The sequence below is a fragment of the Larus michahellis genome, chromosome 1 (assembly GCF_964199755.1).
Source record: "Larus michahellis chromosome 1, bLarMic1.1, whole genome shotgun sequence".
Lineage (NCBI taxonomy): Eukaryota > Metazoa > Chordata > Aves > Charadriiformes > Laridae > Larus > Larus michahellis.
The window spans coordinates 126,544,569-126,569,147 of record NC_133896.1 but is presented as its reverse complement, the minus strand read 5'-3'; the positions used below and the strand labels follow the sequence as shown (position 1 = coordinate 126,569,147).

The 24,579-nt window shown below is 41.6% G+C and overlaps 1 protein-coding gene across 8 annotated transcripts in view; it reads right to left on the bottom strand.

Annotated features, from left to right (window-relative positions):
• Positions 1–440: 440 nt before the first annotated feature.
• AGPAT3 (1-acylglycerol-3-phosphate O-acyltransferase 3) overlaps positions 441–24,579 on the bottom strand; it is a 94,342-nt gene continuing 70,203 nt past the window's right edge. For all 8 annotated transcript variants that reach the window (XM_074603136.1, XM_074603114.1, XM_074603125.1 and 5 more), the window contains 8 exons: positions 17,895–18,121; positions 13,202–13,371; positions 12,855–13,016; positions 10,092–10,245; positions 9,531–9,633; positions 6,318–6,393; positions 3,123–3,321; positions 441–2,403 (listed from right to left, as the gene is read on the bottom strand). In XM_074603136.1, the coding sequence (XP_074459237.1) occupies positions 2,315–2,403; positions 3,123–3,321; positions 6,318–6,393; positions 9,531–9,633; positions 10,092–10,245; positions 12,855–13,016; positions 13,202–13,371; positions 17,895–18,072 (1,131 nt within the window). In that variant the 5' untranslated portion in view covers positions 18,073–18,121 and the 3' untranslated portion in view covers positions 441–2,314. The remainder of the gene's footprint in view (positions 2,404–3,122; positions 3,322–6,317; positions 6,394–9,530; positions 9,634–10,091; positions 10,246–12,854; positions 13,017–13,201; positions 13,372–17,894; positions 18,122–24,579) is intronic.

The window sequence follows — 24,579 nt, the reverse complement described above, 5'->3', positions numbered from 1 at the left end:
TACATATTTAGTATCATCTTCAGGAAGCAAGTGTACAGCACCTGTAACATCTTTCTAAGAAGCAAGAAATATATCCATTACTGAATTACTTAAGGAAAAAAGAAAAAGAATAAAGAAAAGAAAGAAAAGCCCACTGCTTTTAGTCCTCCAGTTAAAAAAACAGGGAAAAGCCAGAGAGCTGTCTCTATCAGCATTTGGAAGCCTAACCATATTTAAGGACAGAGTACAAAAAACATCCAGCAAGGAAAACCAGAGTCACGGCTAGGCTCTGTTCTCCTCAATCCCAACGCATATTCCAAATTCCACTAACATTAACAACAGTGTTGCATCCCCTATCTTAGGGAAGATTTATTCCGGGGACAAAGATGACATACTAACGCTGGGGCTACGGGTACAATGATTCAGTAGAGGATGAGTTTAACAGGAGACAGACAACATAGGCCATCCTTCAAATCCTCCTGTTGAAAAGACCACAAATAAAAATCAAGTGCATGACAGAACAGCGCTTAATGACCCCAAGTAAAATATTTTTCTAAGTTACAAAATTGCTCTTCCAGTGTTTGAAAACAGAAAAATCTGTGGGTTACATTCCGACAGTTAAGAGTAAATATGAAGAGAAGGTAAATTATTACTCTGTTATCTTGGTTACCAGAGCAAAGATGAAAATAACGACCAGTGCTTTGATGAGATCTGCTGTTTACAGAAGTGAGATAAACATTCTAGTGGCAGCTGGGTTAAAAATACAGACCCCGAGGGTCACCTTCTGCCCTCAGCTGTAGATCTGCAACCCATTTCACCAACTTCTGAGTGTAGCCAAATGCAGATTGTGGCCTTCAGCCTTGACTATACAGGTAGTTCCCATCTGTTTGCAAATAATTCTCCAGCTATGCATGCAGCAGCAATCTACAAAACTCAGAATGTGTGTTTGTGAAAAAGAAAAAAAAGGAAAGAAAAAAAACCAAGCAAGAGACAAGTACAGCCATGATTCTGATCTCTAATTTTCAGTGAAAAAACCCCAAAGGTCAACAAGCAAAACTAAAGATATTTAAAATCCCTGAAGAGACCCCGTACTCTTTCTAACGCTTAACAGCACAGCTTACCTTGCAATATACTTCACATTAACATCTAAAGCACGACCAAGTACAAAGTGCAGCACACTTTATCATTACAGCACACAGGGTAAGATCCTGGCCCCATCTGAATCAATGTCAAAACTCTCATTAAAAGTTCAAGAGATGCCAGTATTCGAAATCCGATCGATACAGACCTCTCCCTTTCAAATTCTTGTAAAAGAAGACATTTTGAAAACTATTGTGCTGGTTTCTGCTGCTGCCTCCCAGTTTACTGAGAGAGGTTGGCTGAACTGGACTTTGGTGATGAGAGACGTGAACAGAAATAAAAGGAGAAAACGTCAGGAAAACTGAATAAATTTCCTTCTTTGCACAACTCCAAATCCCACTGTCAGCATTAATTCAGAAAACAAAACACGCCCAAACAGACTATTCAAGATTATCGTACCTGTATGATGTGAAACAGGGCAAACAACAGTCAAGACTGAAGTAATATTTTGAAATTAAACAGCCTTGAGCAGTTAGCAGGAGATATGATGAGAACTTTATACTGTTTTAATACTAGTGGATCTGTTCTATAGTTCGTGCTGATCAATAACGCACTGCTTCCAAACTCCACTATCCATTCGCTCGCATTACAGAAGTTTTAAGACCTTGCCTGAAAATAAAAGGATCAGTGTAACATACAAATAGGATTTAATCTGTAGCCATGACAACACAGCCTTTCCAAAAATGACTCTAACCCAATGAACATCTGTCAATTAATTTAAGAAGGGTTGTTTTTTCCTGGCTCATTAATAAAAAAAGTTGGAAATCAACAAACATTACATTGGCTTTAGCTAGAGGAAACATTCAATGGCTCCTGTTGTAAAAGTGAGTGTAGTGCTCTTGACAGAAACCAGTGTATTCAGTCATCTGAAGATGCACGTGGCCATGGCCAATGCCCTCGTTTCTCCCCCACCCCCAAGTCCCGCAACAAAGCAAGAAAAATTAGTTTCTTCTTACACCCCACCCCAGATTTTCTCCCATAGTTTGACTACAGTAATCCTTAAACAGGCAGAAAGTTGATGTGTTCTCTTCAGTTGATGCCTCCAACTTCTTCATTCTTGGCTCAAGTTTTATTCATTAATATTAGTCATCAGTTATTAAGAAAAAGATAGTTTCTAAGTGTTTGTTGTTGTTTTTTTAACTGAAATTAATCGGATACCATAGTCTGGTTATATGTGCTGAACTGCAGCTGTCAGTTACTCCTTTTTCTTGAATTCTTGGTTGCCATAGCTGGAGCCTTTTTCTATTTCAGTTACTCCTATCAGTCTACGAACTCCAAAGGAAGCTTTAAAATATAACAGAGAAATGGGAGGCATATTAAAACCAGTTCAAGGATTTAGGAAATTACATGTAAACACACAAGCAGAACCAACAAGAGTTAACCCAGTCCTGAAGACAGTACTGACTATAGACCAACAGTGAGGCTATAGACTATATTTTATATATTGACTATAGACCAAGTATGAGGCCACACACGGATCACAGGTCAGATGGCACTAAAAGAGCAGGACAATCCAGATTTAAAAATATAATTAATGCTTCCATGTTGATTCACAGGACAGGTAGTATGCACGCTGAAGCATATGTCCTCCCCCCCCGCCCTTTGGTTTTTGGGTTGTGGGTTTTTTTTAGGGTTTTTTGTTTGAAGGGGGAAGGTTGAGGGTTTGGGTTTTTTGTATTTTGTTTGCTTTTTTTTTTTTTTTTTTAATTCACAGATAAAGTGCACAGTAAAAGTACTTTCTCCTTCAGGCACCATAATAATGGGCTACAAGACTCAATTGCTATTGATTGCTATACATATTGCCTAAGATATGAAGGCAAGCCTGTCTGCATTAAAGCTCTTGAAATAATAAGAATGCTATACAACATAAAGACTACAAGTAAGCTCCAAGTACTCTTCTGCAAGCCCCATTCATATTAATTAATTAACATACAGAATTTATTGGAGGTAATGGATCCTGTTACATGTCATTTTAGGTGTAGCATCTTCTCTGCTTTTATTACCTGCTCCAACAAGTCCCAGGAATGCAAGGATAAGGAGAGGTGATCCACTTGCAAAAACTCCAAAGCCAAATGTGAAGAGAGGAGAGAGGAGAACTGTGGCCCAAAAAAGAAAGTTTAGGAGAGTCCATGGTCTCCTAGGAGGTTTAAACTGCTGGCCAGGAAATATGCCTTCCTGATTATACATCTCTTGCAAAGCATCCTGGGAGAAAAAGAAAATAGAAGAAAACATGTTCATAATGTTTGCACCAAGCAATCCAAGAATAGTCAACTCCAGGACAACATCAAGGACAGTATCTGTAGTAAACACCCATCAAGAGTTCACAGCATCGACTTCCATCTGCTGTCACATGTTTGGGCATTTCTGTTGACTGCCAAGGCTACCATATTAACCCTCTGAAGGCAATCTTGGCCACCATCAGAAACTGAAACCATATCAGCCTCTCCACTGCCAAATACCTTCATCTCTTCTCTTAATTGCTTAGGAATATTAGGGCAGCGTCAAGGCCAGAGGCCAATTCAGGCACTACCTGCCTCTCTTCTTTTTCTTCCCGCTTTCACTTCCAATAAGGTCAGCATGGTTTAGCAAAGGGCAGCAGAAAAATCTGTATATACAGCCAGAAGAGGAAGGCAAAGCACAAGCTAACCAGCAGAGACATGTGCCAGCCATAAGCCCAGGACTTCAACAGAGTAGTTGTACCCTGATCTCAGCCTGCAGAGAGATGCAATCACGAGACACATGAGCCAAAGGAGCAGCATGCCCACAGTCTTCCCTCAGTTTGTGAGAATGTTTTGTAAGGTTTCCAAGCCATTACCAAGGATGGCTCAAGTTTGGCTGCTTCTTATTTTTCCCCAGTTAAGCTGTTTTTCTTTTACCTTCCCTTATAAAGGGCTGAGGAGCACAACAAGGCGTTCCTTGCCAATAACACAGCCTTTTGAGGACATACCCTCTGTGCGGGAAGAGCACTTTAAGGAATCCAGTTACAACATATTGCTAACACCATGTCGTGGTTTACGCTGGGCTGGCCACTAAACAAATGACAGATGCTCTCTTTTAATCTCTGTCTCTTCCCAGAAGAGAAGGGAGAGAGAATAAGGGAGAGAGACTTACGGGTTGAAAAGAAACGAAAACTACTTTAATGAAATATTAACAATAAAAAGACAGCAATATTAATAAGAAAATAATGAAATATATACAATATATACAAAACCAATATCGAGCTCCTAGGATGACAATCACATCACCAACAGGCACTGGGAAAGTCCCAGCCTGGACTCAGTGACAGGCGGGAACTGGATTCAGGAACGCACAGATCAGGATGAAAGGCAGACGAACAGAGTCCTCCTCAGACGTCAGCCATTGAAGAAAGGAGGCTGATCCCTTTGACCCCTCAGCTTTTATACTGAGCATGAGGCAGATGGGATGTAATACCCTGTGGGTCAGATTTGGGTCACCTGTTGTGTCCACTCCTCCCCACATGTGCGACCCTTTACAGGAGGTCTGCTTCCAACCCTCCAATGTGGCACACAAAAAAGTTAGCTGACCTTGGCTGTTATAGCAATGAGTATAAACAAGAGCCTCTCTGCATACCATTCTTTGGTATTAACTGTAAACATCAGACCTTATCACTCTGTAAGCAGCAGACACTGTCTGAAAAATATGCCGTTAATTTCACTTAGTTAAAAGAGACTTAACTGAAAAGTAAAATTACTGAACAGAAAATTGGTTCTGTTCTACCTCAAACCAGGACACACTATAAGATCAATATATAAAATACCTACATATGTAAGTAATACCTCCCCAGCAACACCTCACACCAAAAGTTGAACAGAGGTACAACTGACACAAGCAAGGAACACCAAGCCGTCCCTCTGGAAGCAAAGCAGAGCATTCTGCCCAAAGAATGGCACCGAGCGGAATGAATGAATGCTCTGTGCGCCATCTGCTCTAGCTCTGCATTCACTATTTAACAAAGCAGGAGCCAAGCAGAGAAAGACCACACCTGGAACATACACCTTAATGTCTGCTCCTCCAGCTAGGCAACGTCAGAAGGAATTCTTACGTCCAGGAGCCTTTTCACAAGGGAATTACATGATGGCATGTCCCTGATAGCAGGAGATAGGATTCAAGGAGCCCAAATTTTATTTGGGATTGTTTGTTGGGTTTTTTTGTTTGTTTGTTTGTTTAAAGGTATCTAATCCCATATTACACTAACTGACCCAACAAGCTAGTTTGATACACCTGCTAATGGGAGGCACTGGGAGAAGATGATGATAGCTACCATTTTTTGTAAGATAACTTCACTCCCCTTAATTGAATTAGAGCTTAGGTATTCAAACAAATTAGGTTAAAATGAACCAAATGAAACTCAGAACAATCTGCTGCCTACCTACAGGCTAAGCATAACCTTGGAAATGCTGCAGCACAGGTCAACACAGCAGAAGAAAGCCCAAGACAGTTAAAGTTTCCGTGCTCCTCTGTTTTGCCACAAAGATAAGCAACACAAAAATCAAGATACACATTTCAAGTTCAACAATCCACCAATTAGGTCTGGGCTACATTAATTACAGTTCTCTCCTCCTCCTCCTCACAGAACTGTTAAATCTGTGTTGAAGAAATTAACCATCTAAGGTAAAAAAGAAAAATACAATACACGAGAAAAAGCTTTGAGCCGTTTGAAGGCATGCTGAGCATGTGCTACATCCGTCCCTGGCAGCAGATCCCACTGCAGAGGTATTACCAGGAGGCAGAAGAAAAGTGACAGTGGAAGAAACATGAAAGCGAAGGACAATTGCAGCTAAGAGCTGGACCGGCTCTCCCTGACATACAGTTATCACTCTTGTTGAGTGCCTAAAGACACCCACAGGGAAAATGAAGCTTTTAGAAATGTATGAGAGACCCAAGAGATGAAGAATATAAATAGACAGTGGATTGCTATTAGTCTTCTGCAACTCAGATATACCTCTGAATCCCATTGTGTTTCCCAGCAATTTGAGACCTATTCACTCACCAGCCCACTGTGGCCAAGGGGCTCTTCTGTACCGCTCTTTTCAGCGGTTAGAGGGATGGCTGCCAAATTATACATGATATTTCCATCTCTTCTCTCCATCCAGTGGAATAGTGTGCATTACTCAGTGCCTTAATACACTACCACCGTGAAAGTCCCAAAAGAGAGAAAAGAAAGCAAATCTGTTTACCTTTTCCTGGTAAAGCTTATGAAGCCAGTTTGCAGCTTCTTTTTCATCTTGAGGGATATCTTCCAGAGGAAATCTCCTAGTTTAGTAGAAACATTAAAAAAGGAAAAAAAAGAAGAGTTAAGGGGAAATCCAGGTATTTGACTTTAGACCTTTACTAGGGAAGATCTTCTATTCAGTGAAAGGCATAAGCTACAGATAATACTGTCACCGATGGCAGAGGTCTGAAACGCAGAGAACTGGGACTTAAGCAACACCTAAAACTCAAGATTCCTGAGAGAAAATAAACTGTACAAGCTCCTATCAATTTCAGAGCGCATCAGTAAAACAAGCATTTCCCATTCAAACACTGTTCTTCCTTCACCAGAACCTCACTGGTTGATTCCCAGTGAGCTCAGACTGAGGCACCCAGAGCTGGGAAAAGATAAGCAAGTGGCAAACCCCAGGATAATTGTTTGTTACTTTTTGTTAGTGAAAACCCCATTTTGGAAGGAATGGGAGGGGTGGTTAAAAATTCACTTCATACATAAGGAAAGCATCTTCTACAGCAACCGCACTTCTCTCTCCTTGCCTCTCCAGCCCTACAGATTGAGGCATGCCGTTCCGGGTGCATGCAAAAATTACACCCAGCTCCAGGTACTGACCTGACCTGACCGAGAACAGGCACCTTTTAAGAGCCTCTTTCTAGTGGTGAAGAGCCAACCATTTTCCTGCATTCTTTTATTTGCCAAGAGAGGCCACTAACATGCTCACAAATGTATCATCTCTTTTCTCAGTGGCACACATCTCAGTCCTGGATCAATTTAGAAAGTTGCTCAGTCTGTAGAGGGCAGGCACAGACACCTTACCCTCAGCTTGACCATATTTTGGCACCACTTGGACTGTATCATTGCCCTCTTATAGCAGGGCAATAAGAACAGAAGGGTGACCTCTTGGAGGGCTCCAGACTCAGTGATTCCAGATACAACTTACTTGCTGCGGTTCAACCAGGGAATATATTTCTGCAGTATGAACTAAAGCCTTCAAGTCTGCAGCAGCAGAGGGAAGGCATTCTAATACATTTCTAATAATTTCTGCATCCCATAAACAAATTTAACACCGGATTTTACAGATTTACTTTCATTAGCTCTAACAGGAGAAGCCGCTCAATTAATATAAATAATGCTCAATAAAAGCTCAGTAAAAAGTCATTTGCTGAAAGCTCTCTGGTAAATTTATCGCTGTATTGCTATCACCACTAGAGGGTACTCACAGCAATAAATAACATTTGGTAATTTAGCTGATTATTTTCTCTGGAGCCAGTCAGGAGAAAGACTGGATCCTCTGCAAAGAGCTAAGCTTCTTACCTCTGCACAGGTAACTGCATATGCATATACGAAGAACAAGAGCTTACATTCTTCCTTTCTCTGAGCTAAGCAAAGTCTGCTGGCACATTAAGGACATGTTCAATTTTCAGCATAAAGACTGTAAAAATAGTTTCCTTATTCTCACAGCTTCCTCTCCAAGATAGAGAAAAAGCTTCAATCAGCTTGAGATTGCTGATTCAACCCACAAACATCTTTTAAATCAAAATTATCTGAACAAAGTCATTAGTTTCTATAATAGGGTACAATTCGTAATTTTACCTGTCAACATCATCCTCAACAGAATTTTATGAACCCAAACCTTTTCTAACGACTATTGAAAACTACATTTTTCTTTCCTCCCGCTACCTCACCAATAAATAAAACCAACTTGCATCTGCATTAGCAATCCATAGGATATTTAACTGAATGAGGCTGCTCTTCAATGTCTAATTATAGAGATGTACATCCATGCACGTGTACCCCAGATCTCGCTAGACATGCTACATGCATCTGCCATCAGTATGGCATTACAGGCGGCAGCCACCTGACCAGCTGTTTTGCTAGCTGTAAGTTGTCTGCTCACTTTCCTCATCAGGAATATGTCTGGCAAGTGTAAATAGCCAAAATGAAACCCCTTGCAAACGAGTGACCTCACCTCTCCCCAGGCTTCTGCGGCCTTCTTTCTAACTGAAGACTAAAATGTTGTGGAAGTTGCACAACTGGAACGCACGTCCTTCCCTTCCTCACTAGGGCTGCAGCACTCTCCCCTCCCCTGAGGGAGCATTTGTTCCACAAAACTGTTGCTGCTATACCTCCACACAATGGATCATCAGTGTGATTCCCTACAAAGTCTTTCACCCTTGGAGGCTCTGGCAAGACACACCTGCCCTGTAGAAGGACAACGTTTAGAGCCAGTACCACACATCTGCAACGCAGACCCATGGCCACAGGGGAAAGGAGTGGGGGTAGTAAGGCTTTTTTTTTTTTTCCTTTTTTCTTTTAAATATCAAACACCAATCTCATCACCAGAACGTAGCAATGTTTTCCAAAGTGTGGGTGATGTGGGTGAAGTCCCCAGAGAAGAAGTGAACTGTCAAAAGAACTTTGGAGAGAACCACCACGTCATTTGCCAGGTGCAAACATAAAAGGGAAAAAGAAGAAATTCAACAGGGAAGGGTCGGTAGTTCTTACGATCACAAGGAAGCCTTAAAAGCAGAAGACAACAAGGAGAAAGCAACAAAGAGAAAACGTGTGTGTGCGTGCATGTGTGTACATGCTGTATGGAGTTAGGTGTTAGCAGTTACTCTTTCAGGTAAAAGAGTAATGAGAAATGTGAGGAATGTGCCACCTCATTCATACGATGTCAGAATTTCAGCATGATTGAACTTCTAATCCACTAATCAAACCATGTGAGAGAAGGAGAGAAACTGGCACAGTAAAGAGCTTTACACCATTTACTACAAGAGACTACTGACGTTGGACAGGCTATTTATACTATGCATGTGCTCGCAGGAGACCGGGAAGAGAGCAGAACAGTTGGTTTTCTGTTCCCATCAGAGAAAGGAAAAAAAAAATGTGGACTAGTGTCCTCACTGCACAAAATTTGGGGAAACCCTGTAATGACAATGCGGTCGTACCCAGGCTTAGAGTCTGCTCAGAGCTCTCTGATTTGCTGGGTGATATCATGGAATCTCACACATGAAAGCGAACTAAAGCAAGGGGGAAACGCAGAGGTCTTTGTAGCCTGCAGAGAAGCTTCAAGGACAAGGAAAAGGGACTACAGCAAAGGACATTACCCTGTAAAATCTGAATACAATTCAACATGCCAAAGCACGCACCTTAGGGCTCACCTCCATCATTATATGCTCACCTTACACACATATCTGCTTCATATTTCTTTCCATAAAGAATTCCTAATAAAGATGGGTTCTTGTTTCCTCTGAAATTTAGTGTTACATCATACACTGCTGAAACTGTTACAAAAAAGAAAATACGGTTGTTATATCAGCAATTCTAGCAACCACGTTGCCGGCATCCTTACATTAGACAGCAACAAGGCCTTGTGCGAGCCTTGCATTAATGACATCAGGTAGCAGGGTCCTTCACTACTTTGTGTTTACGTGTTGTATTTATCTCTATCAGCCACCTGACATTCCCATCTACATAGTATATGTGTTACCAAAACACAAGACAACTTGATGAACTAAGCAACGATGACACACATGAAAGGTTTATTATTTTTTAAGACTGGTATCTGAGAGTTATGTGGCACAAATTAACGGCTGACATGCTAAACGCTTATTCCTGCCAACTTGTAATTGTTGTTGTAATGGACGTAATGAACAACGGTGTATACTACACTGTACTACACAGGAGTATACTAAACAACACACTGCAATTAATGCAAAGAAAAAGTAGTAGTTGCAAGTACCTGTTCCCCTGAGACACTGGACAGCAGTGGTGAAACCTTTGGTTCTGGGCAACAGGTGGTATTTCAGTTTAGGCAATCCCTTGGATTCAGCTACCTCCATACTGATACGATGCTTGGTCTCTGTAAAACGAGTTCCTTCACAGTACAGGAGAAACTAGTACAACAAGACAAAAGGCAACAACGAGGACAACTTGAGATCAAAAGAAACCAAGCAGAATACTCAAAATTTGTGTAAGATAAACATACATCCACGCACGTGCACACACTTCAACTGTCTCACTTGATCATCAAGTATTAGGCATAAGCACCACCTCACAACTCATTTACACTTATATTTAACAACACTGGTACCAAATTTAAGGTGACAAAAAGTCTAAGTGGCTATAACTGAAACCTTTACTTAAAAAAATATCTCTGAAGGCTTTGGCTCGCTAACGGTGGACTAATCTACAAGTCAGAAAAAGCAATCCAAATACCAGTACACAACCACTTTAGGAAAAATACATATTAATCACTCGCTACCTCACTTAAAACGTGTACTGTACAACCAGAATTACTCATCTGAAGACAAACTTGTTTGTCTGAAACCTTTTCTGATTTTCTATTTCATTTGTATCATTTGTGTTCATAAAAAATGGTGCCTTTCCCTAAAACCCGTACCTTGTTCATCTTGTAAGGCACCAATCTGACTGTGGTATTCTAAGTGACTACTAAAGCCTTGAATCCTCCCATACTGACTTCAAGCAGCACAAAAGATCGACTTGTCCTTCCTCCGGCATCTATATTACCTTTGCTCTAGTTGAGAGAGAGAGACAGACCAGAAGCAATGCAAAGCCAAGAGGAGACAAAGCCCTTCTGAGGGCCCTAGGGTAAATTTCTGTTTATCCCTGGGTGGACACCATTCCCATTGCACCAGCAATAGAAAACATTGCTGCATTGGAACACACAAACCTCTGCATCCCTGGCAAGCGATGGAGGGGGAGAAGGGCATGTTGCTACTACTGTCTCCCAGCAGTATCATGCAATGCTGTAACATTGCAATTCAAAAGAAAGACTTGTCGAATGCATCGCCAGGTATCTGATGTTTGTCAGTATTGCAGTTGCTTGACTTTTTCTCTGAAGTGTATCCACATACTGTGCACCACAAAAGGTAAGTTAAATGAGTGTTAAGACCGTAAAGCCACAGACACGAGAGTTAGACCTGTTAGTGGGGGAACGGGAGATGGTGCTGCAATCTTCATTTGGCCCTTGAGAGCACATCCATTATGACAATCTGACCAACCACCACCAAGTGGTGAGGGCGGCACAAGGTTCAGAGCGTAACACTGCAATCTCAGCCCCAGTCTGCAATGCAAGCTCTTTCCTCTATACCAAATTCTCACCCTCTTCTAGTCAATGGCCCGGTGATCCTTCTGGACCAAGTAGGCGAGGGAGGTACAGACTGCGCTGCAGTGCACATGTAAGAAAGACCTCACGAAGGAAGGGTGCACAGACAGCCCTAATTGTGGCACTTACAATGCACAAAAATTAGGAAATTGATTTACTCAAGTCAATTTTAATCATCATTTAAATTACCAAGCAGGAAGTCTTGATTTAAATAATCAATGCTAACTGCACTTTGCATTTATATTTTCTACTTGTTTTCCCTAGAGACTAGTCCTTGGTTCTCAATCGTAGAATCATTAAAACATATAGGTTTGCAACTAAAGTGCAGTCTTGAGATTTTTTAATTGGGCGGGTTTTTTCTTATTTTCTTTCCCCCACACTAATCAGGATATTTTAAATGTAGTTCATATCCATATATTCAAGCAATTATGCAGTTTAAAATACATTCTCCAGGTTCTTATTTTTTATATCTTTGTAATGACAGAAAATCACAAATGACGCATTCACAATGTGCTAGTTAAGGCTTACTATTTCACTATTCATTTTAACAAGCTATGCTGGATAATATTGAAAAATCACTTAAAATGCACAAAAAGCCTCTTAAAGTGTTTTATGAGCCAAATTACATGTGCTGCTGTAAAAGCAAACCAGTAAATTTATCAAAACGCTTGCATTCAATATTAAAAGAAGCTTAATAGGTTGATTATATTACTCTGTTGCTGCAGTAAAATCTAATAACGTTGCCCATAATGAAACATAGATGTTTCACCCTTGACTTCAAATAATATCAAAATAAAAAGGAAAAGCATAATTGCAAAAGCAGATGTAAGCTTACCATATATTCTCATAGACCCTTTTTGGGAAACCCGTCATTTCATAGATCAATGAACACACTAACAAGAACTTCCTATCAAAGCTCATGGTCTGTGTATTTCCACATCCCAATTCACTCACTTCTCCAGAAAAGACTTTTGTGTGTATGTGTCTTTTTAGCCTACCTCAGAAAACGTAGCTTAGGGTTATATAGATTTGGCAGTCGAATATAGGCTGTTATTTTTTTTTTAAAGGTAAAAATAAGATCAGGCAAAATTAACAAGTATTATACAAGCCTGATTTATAAGTTATCGTCAAGCTTCTAATTACCTATGCAAGCTTCTGAACTGTTTCCCAAATGACTTCCCTTACCAACAGGCAAACAGAGCAACACTTTACCAGCGCACCCAAAAAGACCTCCTGAAACAGAGCACAGGTTTGCCTTGACAACACTTGAAGATGAGCAGACCTTTTCCTGATATATAAGGCTACAGTATCACGTGAGCATCTCTGTCATCATTTCACTTCTAACAGTCAATACTAGAGGAGGAACTCGGTACTTACCCACATATATTCAGGATAATCAGCCAAACGTTTTAATCCTTCAATAACCGTATCTCTATCTTCTTCCCATTTCCTTTTGCAGAAAACAATCTCAAGGAAGTACCATGTCCAGCCAATCAGGGGCACATATAGTAGCTCTCTCTTAGCAAGAACTTTGGAACTCTTGGAGAAAAACAAAAATAACAATCCAAAAATGTCATTTGCTGATTTGTACAATGAGATCAAACAAAGACATTACAGTTGACAAAGAGTTGATGGACACTCAAATGCAAAGAAATTGTATGTGCATGGGTTTTAAATAGACCTATAGTCCTCCAGATGAAGGGAAAGCTCGTGGCCTCACGTACCCCTAGCACTCCAAAGCGCTCTGTCATAGTCCAGCCACACAAGAAGTCGATTTCAAAGTTGTGATTCAAGATGATGATGACGTGTTCTTTCCCAAAGGTGTTCACCGTGGCCTCGTCTGAGAACAAGGTGCACTCTGTGCCTGACCACCATTCCAGCAGCATTACCAACTCTGACAAACATGATGAAGACAGAGAGAGGAGTTAGGGGTGCTGCTTACAAAAAGCATTTAGCGTTTCACCTCCAGCCCCATTCAGTGCTTACTCTCTTCTGACTCCAAACAACACTGCCGCCTTTTCAATCCAATCCACTAGAGATGAAATGAGAGCTGAGACAGGTATAGACCAAATAACATCACCATTCTCAAGCAGTATTTAGCACACTAGATATATGCATTATAGATAATTTAACAAGTTTTTAACCATGACAAGTTTGGGCATTATATTATGAATGTGAACTTTCATGATCACTGACAGAAACTCCAAAACTTTGTGCCTGAAAACAGACAGTTAAGCCGTTGATTGCTCCACTAAATGAGCACAGTTTCTCCCAGGTGGAATACAAATTATGCATAGATGCAGCCTAATGCTTTTACTCAACATGAAACAAGCTTTATGGAGGTAAACAGACCAATAAAGAGCTTTTAAAGGGACACAGTGCCATAGATCTTCTGCAATAGATTTTAATATTACAACACAGGACTCTAATCGTTCTGTATTATGGTCATCAACACAGAGTCAAAAGCACCACAGAATTGGGCTAATTTATCAAAATACCCAGGCAAAGCCAGGAATGGTAAATTGTGTCTTACTGCAAAAGAAAGAATGAGCCCTTTCTCGTCTGTCTTGTCCAGCTTTCCAATATCCCAGCATCTCTCATACTCCACCCTGAACATTTCCTTCATCACCCACTCTTCTTATTTTCCACCTCCCCTTTTTTCATCTTATAAAAACCCCTCCACTTAAATTCAGTACACACTGAATGTAGTTGCTACGGTTAGCCTATTTCTCTCATTTCAGTACAACCAGGCAGACGGAAGGCATTGCTTGTATCATGGGACAACTGTAGGAAGTATGAGAATAGTTCACCCTCCCAGGAGGAAGATTTGCTTCCATGCGAACTGTAGTCATTGGTATTTTCTCATTTCAATGAGATATGGATGCAATCAAAATTTGGTTGCACAAATATGGCAGTTAAAAAGTTCAACTCTTCCTGCACTACTACAACAAACTTGTAGGGTCAAAACTGGAAGGCACCCCCTCAGTTCTCTACATCAGGTTCTGCCACTCAGTATTTCAGCTGTCCATCGAGAGGCCCTGGTTTTGCAAAATGGAGCAGCGCTTTCCTGCAAAAGGGCTTCTGATCAGCAGGATCACGACAAGGTAATCTGTCCATACTGCCAAATAAGAGTGGGTCCAATTTTGGAACCCATCAGAGAGAAGGCAAACACAGTGTTTGAGTGAATGATAGGGAAAACCAATCCTGGTCTGCTCAGGATACATAACTTCTCCAGCAGTAGTTTTTTCATGTATATTCCCCGTGTGATCACTTATCCACCACATTATTCCCCTGTGTCATTTCCAAGACTCACTCATTTGGAGGCACGACATAGTTACGCAACTTGCTGATGAAGAGAGTGTGACCCTGGTAAACTGGAAATATAGCAGAGGAAAGACAGAATAATAGTTTATACCAGCTAGAGGTTTCTATCATTGATTTCCAGCTTTGTCTCCTTTGCAAAGGATGTGATCACTTACCTTTCTTGCTCTGGTTATCCTGGCTCAGTAAAAGGGAAAAGAGGACAGCAAGCGTGTCCTCAGTTGAGAGCTATGCTCTTCCAAGCAGGTGGCCGGCAAAATGGAGTAGTGGTACCAAACACAGTGTGGTACTCTGAGTGAGTTTCCCTTTCCATTGCTGTCTATGTTCTAAGGAGGAACATCTCCAGTACCTGCTACAGTTGCTGCATTTTCTTACCAAAAATAAAATAAAATGGGTGTGTTTCTTCTTCAAAATCAGAAAAAAAATTCCACAGAGCCAGGTGTGGATGATTTTCTGCAGAGCTTTTCTTCTACCGTTCACTCTAAAATAGCAGAGGACACTTTGCTGAGAGATTTGCCAGAGTTCATACTGAGAGAGGAGGGTTGATGAGCCGGAGAATTAATACGAGGAAACAGATTGTCCTTTACAAGCGTACTGATAAATGATGTAATTATAACCGGGAGTGGGCTCATTTCCTTTTATTTGGTGTGTGGGTTACAGCTATTTTGCGTGGCACCAATCCTGCTGATGCTACAGCAAGCCCATCCTTCTGAATGAAGGGACAGGAACACTTGTGCTACTTGCGATGCTTCCTGCAGGGGACAAGCAACACCTCTCTACAACAAACCCCCTCCTGTAGCCGGGGTTCCCACACGCCAAGGCAGGCAGGTTTATAGCCTTGCAAGCCACCCCGAAACAAAGCAAACAAGAGGCATAGCCCACCTCTCAGTTTAAAGTACTAACATTCAAGAGATTATTTTTGCAACCGGACTAAACCAAATGTGCTGAGCTCTCCAAAGGCATAAGTCATCTAAAAGGAGCTGATGTAGGAGAGAGAGCTTGTAGTACAGGCTACCCGTTGTGAATTACATGCGTTGCAAAGGGTTTACGTTGAGCCCAGAGCCCAACAGACTTTTTTCCCCAAACGTCTGCCACAAACACCGGATAGAGTCTATCTCCTTCCCCTTCTGAAGTGGTGCTTTATGTATTTGAGAAGAGACAGGGTAAGAACAGAGCGTGGTTTTCAGCGGGCTAGAGTACATAGCCAGATACACAATCACCGGTGTACCAACCCCTCCACACCGATCCTCTGCCGGATGGGCAGAGCAGCTTCTGTTACAGACAGCTCTGATGAACGCCCTCAGCTTAAAACTAAACAGCTTGGAGTAAGCAAGCAAAACATCGCATCCAGAACAGAAGACCAACCTACAGGTTCATTGCCAAAAGGCTTCCACATAATGAAATATATTTCATTATGAATGGCAGCATTTGAACTGCCGCATTTACACGGCTTACTTAATTTGTTATAAATCAGAATTGAAGTGCATATTCTGTCAGCTCTTCCATTACAGGCCATCGACACTCTGCAATCCCATATAACATTTACATTAATTTTCATAGTTTAATTTCTCAATCATTTAATTTATATTAGGCTATACATGAGGGGTTATCCTAGGTACAACCCAATTATCTACTCAACTCCTCCAAACCTTTTTGAACAATAGTGTAGGTTATTTCCAGTGTATACAAAATAAAAGGTAACAGCATTTAAAATGTGATTTTTCCATGCACAATGCTAACTTGGTAGAAAGCAAGCATCTGAACCTACAAGCCTTAAAGGCACAAGCAGCTCATACCCTCGGAAAAGCCAGACTATTACTGCAACAATAGTTTTCAGGATGAAATGAGGTTCTAGATTATTAAAAGCACATTAAGAAATTCAAACAAGCAAATAAAAAACCCCCATTAATTTCCCATGTACTCTCACTCCCCTCCAACCAAGCTAATTTTGAAGTTTCTACCTATAAGGTCTTCCATTACAATACCTTTTCTCCTGACAGTTTGCCTGCCACTCTCTATTTAATTTCCTTTCTCCTGTGCTTCACAGACAACATTCTCAATAGGCAGAACAAAAAGCACAGAAAGGACAAGAAGCTTAAAAAGAAACCAAACTAGACACTTTGGAGAGTTTTTGTTGGTAGTACTTCACATCGATGATTTAAGAAATGTGGGTGCCTGTCAGTGGACCGCTCAACTCTAAGTACTCATTTCGGTGACTCATTTACCCGAAGTGGGAGTTGGATGCTGAGCTGAGCACTAAGGTAAGTGGCCATGCATACTGGGAGGGGATGGAGAATGGAAACAAATTAGATGATTCACTCCTGAAACAGGAGGTGACATTTGGACTAAGGAGCCTTCTAAACATTGATTTCAGAAATCTAATCCCCTGTTAGGCTGTATGAGAAGAAAAAGAAAAAGCCAAGCACAGGGAGGAAGTTTTGCAAAGGTCTGAAAGAGGAGAGCAACGCAGCTGCACTCACTCTAAAGCAATCCCATGGGTAGAAGAAGAAGAGAGTGACAAATTGCTCACAGGAGGAGACACTGGCGTCACAGATGGACACTGTGGGGTGTAAGAGGACTCTGAAGTTGTCACACAGTTCAGCTATAGAGTCATCCACACTAGACACTTTAAAGACAGACATCTCTCTGCAGATCACACAGTCAACTTGGGCTCCTAAGTAAGTGGTCAGTATCACACGTATGCTCACTATCTGAAGCAGTCTCTGTGAACTCCCCCTTCCCCATCACTTAGTACAGGCTCTGGTGCTGGATGAAGATGGTATTGAGACAGAATCAGTAATAGCTACCAGTCAAAATAGGGTTGGGGGTGGGTGGGAGGAGCTTCACTTCTCACATTTTTGAATAACAGAGTGACAGTACGTATCAGTCCCTTGACTTTTTTATGTTTTCCCAATATTTCAGAAAAGATGGCTGCTTTGAACTGCTCTGTGTCTAACTTACCACTTCTCTCTCGCGCGTCTGTGCACGTATACATATATGTGTGTATATATATATTTTCTTTAATTAACAAAAAGAGAAACAAAAAACACTCCCCTCCCCACCCCCAGCCTTCACATCCCCTTCAAGCATACTCACGGCTCCAAAGTGAATAGGCAAGGCGGCAGTTTACTCGGCGATAAAACTGCTTGTTTATGGGCCAGAGGACTAGCGTGCATAGTTGAATGAAGTTAATGATCAGTCCACTCACAACAAAGACAAACCCAATGAGGAGGTGAACTATGAACTGGGTCTTCAGAAAGGCAATGAAGCCCATGATAACCACTCAGAAGCGCGTGCAAGGGCCGTCACTCAGAATAATTGTCCTGAAAGAGAAAGAAAAGAGTCAAATGGAGACTGGATTTACAAGCCCTAAGGAAGGGCAAAGCGAGAGCCCTGAAACAGCCCACGCAACTTCAGCAACAGGAACCCAATCCAATAAACACTCTGCTCTCCAAGCCTGCGTCATTCAGATCTTCACACAATAAACTGTTGATGGTGCAAATCATTTCCAAAAATAGGAAGGAATCATTATTTACAATTTACAGCCCGCTAAGAAGGTTATTGCTTGCTGAAGATGAATCTCACACCTCTCTTCAAACAAAGACCATACAACTGGACTTAATGCTGGGAGGAACACAGAGAGCCCTGCACTCACAAGCGAAGCAGTCGAGCCCCGATCGGTAACCAAGCTGCACCGTGACTGCTGTACCTTCAGGGGCTGCCGTCCCTGAACTGCAACAGGAGCCTGAGGCCCCCGCACCCAATAAATGGCATGCCCAGCCTCTGGGGCTGCGTAAACCAACCCATGCCTTCAAAGCCACCGCTCTGTACACACTTCTCCCGAACAAGCACCCCGTGAGGGCTGCCGGGGGCTACAGAGACTTCGTTACACATTTGCTTTGACTAGAATAGTACAACAGTCCGCCTGGGGAGCAGGCTCTTCATCCCGCAGCGGATTTCAGGATGAAGAGAGCAGGGCTGGCCACACAGAGCGTCAGTCTGGCAAACGCTAAGCCATGGAAATGGAAATTAGGTTGCCCCACAACTGAAACCCATGCTGGAGCAAATTTAATAACTTCTCACTTTGTCAAGCCACAGTTCTATGATCAAATATACCTGTTAGCATGGGGGAAAAGAGTAAAATAGTAGAAAAACCTTAGGCTATGTAGCAGTACAAACTTGATCTTGAAGGGGCTTTGGTGCAGGATCTTGATTCCACTGAGTTAGCCAGAGCACTTAATTCTGAGCACATGCCATACTTATACCAGGTGCAGAAAGATGAGTGATGTCTGAGCCAGCAAAAAGTCACAGTAACTTAGACAGACAAGTCTGATTCAATATAAATCCTGCCAGTACAAAGTTAACCCAATAGAATGTACTTACCAAGCCACCAGACTGAGTTTATTCCAAACCCTGCACTATCTGGCACTGGCCTTTTTGACCCATTGGGTACTAGAAGCCCTTCAACTAGGCCAACCAACCTGTCAAACCACAGCCTCAACATCTCACCCAAAAAATAAAAGCACGACCCTGATTTTCTGCCAGAGCCAAAGCTTGCTGACAATATTTATGCTCAGCTTTTACAAGTATTGCAAATGACCAGACCAACCAGTAGATGGTAACAAATACTTCTGACAAGCCAAGCATATGAAGGTGATGCAGAAGTTACCCCATGCCCAAAAATAACGTCCCTGCCAGCTGTGAGGAACCAAAACATTTTCATTTGCCACCTGCTTACAGTATGGTGCTATTTATAAAACTCCACAGCAATTTTACTTGTGAAAGCTTGTTTTCTACCATCTCTTCTACAAATCAGGTACTGCCTTTCAAGGCACAGAGTGTCTAGCTTTTGCACAATTAAAATCTATTTGCATCGTTAGTAACTTACCTACTTCAGAAGCACATCACAGAGGAAATAAGTCAGTTTCAATACAGCCACTATTGTGCCTACCACAGAAAGCAAAGCAAGTTGAATAAGCCGATACTGAAGCTTATGATGAATAATCTAAATTCTCACATTGTTTTCCTGTAAGAATGGAAGAAACATTTCTTCCACTAGTAAATTACTTTAAGAAGAGCTGTTGGGAAGCAGAGACTTGTGTTTAAACAGAAATAAATGGAGTCCTCCTTCCTCTCCCCTTCCCAAAGGGTTGCAGGGTACAGTTGTCTCATACAGACAAAACACTGCACCAGCGTTCAGATGTATGGGAGGTAGCCATGGTATTCGGTGCTTGATTCCCTAACACAACAATGGGCTCATTTATCTTTTCTACAGGCAAGTTCTTTAAGTCATTGTACTAAGTACCACCAAACATTAAACACCAAGTTCTTCACTGCTAAGATCAGTCATTCTCTTCATCTGGTCTCTCTCAAAAAACAGTTCAAACAAAGCTGAAAAGAACAGTTGCCCTTTCTCCCTCTCCCCACACAACTGTTTCTTGAATCCCTACCTGCCTTCCATACAGCAACGTGCAGGCGGCTTTGCTGATGACTGTGTCTGTTGTACTCATTAGCCTAGTACTTATTGCCTTTCAATGTGCAGCTTGGCCCATCCTGGACAAGGGCCCAAAGCGCATAAACGGCATAAGGAAGAATAGAAATGTCAAAGATTATCCTCAAATAAAATCGTTTGGCTCCACTTCCATGGCCTCTTTGCTTAGAGCAAAGTCTCGAGCACTGTGGTATTTCTCCCTCACATTAAAGATGCTGCCGTATTACAGACCCAGAAGGACACATCCCTTTTTACCAGACAGAAAGCTGGAGACATTGCAGCATGTTGCTTCTCCCGCTTCGTTACGTGTGGAAAACAGGATTTATCACTCGTGCGCCGATGCCGTGCCCCATTCACTGGGCATCGTCTCACTCTGGCAGGACTCCAGAGCCGCACAGCTCTGGCTGGGGACACGGCACAGCCAGCCCGTGTGCCTGCACCGGGGCTCACTGTGCCCCTGCGCATCTGGGGACTGCGAGTCTTACCAGTATTGCTACAGGGTAAAGAGAACAGCAGCCAGAGCACAGCTGGCTCCCCTCTGTCACCTTACAAGGGCAGCATTTGCCCAATTGCTCCCTAAAGCACAGCTGGTTTACTTGTACTTCCTCTTAAAATGGACAGGGATCAACTAAAAAAATGGGTTAGTCTGGTTGTCTGATCCTTCCAGTTTCAACGCTGGATACAGAACCTGCCAGCGTCCCTTTTGCCAATCCCCCACTTGATTGTATTTGACTTTTCAGACAATAAGAAGTTAATCTTAACCCAGGGATTTTTTACTTTTCTACATTCCTGCCCACGTAGGGCAGCCAGGCAATTCAGGGACAGGCCAACAGGCAAAGAGTGGTCAGCAGCTGTTTTGATGAATCCCACAGTTGGGCTGGGGAAAGGATGGGGAAATTGGTATTTGCTGGAACAAGGAGAAGCAACACTTCTTCATGTGCCACATATATTACGATAGCTAAATGACGTGTCTTGAAAGTAAACATCTGCCCTAGCTTAAGACAGCAAGTCTCAGCACTATTCATTTTTTTCTTTTTCAAAGTATACACCTATCATGTGCATATTCAAAGACCTGCTGTCTAAAAATCTTTTTTTTTTTCTCCTTTCTTTTCCTAAAGCACCCTGTAACTTCACAACATTGATCTTCCACCACAAAACCTCCGTTTCCTCCTGTGCAGCCACACTGAGAACCGCAGGCAACTTTAGTACTCTTCATGCTTTCACATCCTCATCGAGTGCCTGCTTTTCACAGCCACGCTGCAGGGCAGCGCTAGTGTAAAGCCCAGCTCAAACCAAACAGCACGCTCCCATTGCCTCTTAACGCCATGCCTTATCTTGCAGGGCCCCTTGACTTTCATAAAGTCAGAGACCGCTCCCCATAGTATTGATCTTTATCTTCACTGATGAAAAAGTTCTTAAACGCTTTGCATCCTTCTGGGCTCCCTCCCTTATTTATGTATCTCTCAAGTAAAGCAAGGGGGCAGATGTTCTACGGATTTCTTGGGTACAGAGTTGCATCTTGAGGCTCCACGTGCACATGGATTCCTTGGTATCTAAAAGATACTATGTGCCTCTCAGTAGAAGGAGTAATATGATCTTTTTCCTTTACCCAGTTTTCTACGTTCATGAAAGTCCTAATGATTAAACTGCTTCAAAACTTCTACCTCTCTGTCAAATGCCACTGGAACGTGCCACCAAACTCAAAAGCCATTAGAAAGGAGAATGACAGAGATAGCGTGATTGCATCAGCCTCATTTCCTTAAGAAATCAGGTTAAAAATCACAGATGCACAAAGTGCACTAAGCACGTTAGCTGTTTCATGAAACATGTAGTTATTTATGAACTCAAAATTAAAAATTAAGCCATTAATCATTCTATAATATAGTATTTCCAGCTCATATTCCAGGTTTTAATTAATTTATTGCTGTCATGTGTGTAAAATTCCTCTGAAGATCATGAGGTTTGCATGAATATGAGCATGAAATTAGAAACTGGTCCACTGATTCTAATATTCCAACCCAGTGAGAATTAATGTGCTCTACAACAACAAAAACTGCAGCAGCCAGTACTTACATCTTTAGCCTTTTGCCTTCCGTTTTTCTGAGCATGCTCTGTTCCCATTTTCCAGCTGCATCTGTTCTACTGTACAATATTTATCTCCACTTCGGAAACTAATCACCAGCATCTCTTGCTCTGAATGTGTTGCCCCCACCCTGAATTCTGGTGTTTTATCTACCTCATAACATTTTTGCTAGTTGGGGAATTGAGTGAAACCTTTATAATACTCAATTCTACCATTTACTCTCATATTTTAAAATACTGTATTTTCAGATTGAGCTTGGTAAGCCCCCTTGATCTGTATAAACTTAGCAAACCCTGTCTATGAAAAAAGACTAATAATATTGCAAGTTAAAAACACACAAAAAGGCATTCTGTTGGCCAACCTCATCAAGAGTTTGCCTGCCATTTTTCAGAATTCTACAAACTCTGCTCACTGAAAGCACACAAGGAAAATTAAAACCTATTTTTTATCCAAAGTGAGAACTATCTATTCGATGAGCTGCTTCATGTGCATGAGGCAGACAGGCACAAATGGCAGCAGCCAGGAGCTGCAGAAAATGCTTCTCCTGTCAGTATACCTTCTACCCTCCAGATTTCTCTGATGACCCGACTCAGGCTACTGCTCTTTTAAAACCAACTACGAAAATCACTAGCATAATCGTCTTTTCCCTCACCTCCCCTTACAAGATCAGAAAACCCAAGAACACTAACCAGCTAACCAAGAGTCGAGGCAGAGACATGAGGGAAAGCTTTCAATACCACTGCCCATACCTGTTCGGTGTATAAATAAAAGTACAGGTCCCAGTCTCGTCATCCTAGCTTCCCTCAGAAGTACTACATTGCCACAGAGGTAGCAGATTATTTTCCTGGACGTTTCTGGGACATACCACACAAAACCACATTGCTCATCTTATGAGTTGCGTTCAATGCTTAGAAATAATTACCTCAGTTACCTCTAAGAAATATTTTTTCCTTGCAGAATATGCAATACTTTTCTAGCTAAAAAAAGTACAGTGGCTATCCAGCTTTTAAAAGCATAATGATATATTCATAGCAAATACCCCTTAGCAAAGGAAAATATTAGGAAGCAAGTAGATAATTGATGGTCTTCCACTTCCCGCGCTGTACCGCATCTCTTTCTGGGATGAGGAATTTGGAAGCCCAACCCACGTGATGCAGAAGCCACATAAAACCAACAGACAGGGTATTTACCCAAGGCTTTGCCCCAGACTTCAAAAAAGCAACCCAAGGCTCCTGACCACACTGCCATGGCACCACTAACAGCAGTCTCCGCTCAGGCCCGATTTATTTAAGAAGTATAGTTTTAGAAGAACCACTGGCAACCCCACCTGTCTAAGTAGGCTAGAAAACACAGCTTAGATCAACAGCAATGAGTCAGTATAGCTAATAAGCAAATTAAAGGAAATAAGGTCTAACAACAGTTTTGGTATCCATTTGAACAGTCTGTACTCCAGATATGCTGTAAAAATAGACAACTATTCAATCGCAGCCCACACAGCATTACAAACTGTCTACTACAGACCTAGCCTTTTAAACCTAAGCATGACAGGAAGATTATCTTAGTTTCTCACACAATATAGGTCTAATTTCCCTGCACATCTCTCAGTGAAATTCTAAGCTGATTCAGAGTTCATTAAAAATCCGCTTGTCATGACTTTCTGAAATTGAAGTGCATGGAAGAGGACCTTAAGCCAAACTTAGGTCACAAAGATGCAAATTTGTTTCTGAGTTGTGAGAACTAGGAATATGATCTCAAAAAGTGTTACTGAGTTACCATCATGGAATTAGATGAGAATTTATTCCTTGAAGTTTTGTCAATCTTGGCTTTGAAACAGCACCACATCCAGTTTCTAGAACAAGTCAAGTCTAAAAGATTATCACCACTATCTGTCTGAAATATATTCATTATTTTGGTCTTGATCTAAAGCCCACTAAATAATAGAATCTTCCATGAATGTCAATAGGTTTAACTCAGTATCCGTAGGAAGTTTTTATGAGATTAGTCTATTTCCATCAAATAGGAAGCCTTTTGCTTGACTCATCAAGGATTCTAATAAGAGGTCGATACTTCAAGGTTTAAAAAAAAAAAAAAAAAAAAAAAAGAGCTGTGCACATTGCTCTGATATGCATCATCATTTAATAGGCATGGAGTATGAGAGGTCCTAAAGAGTATTTAATTTTCTTCTACCATAGGTAAAGTGTAGGCTT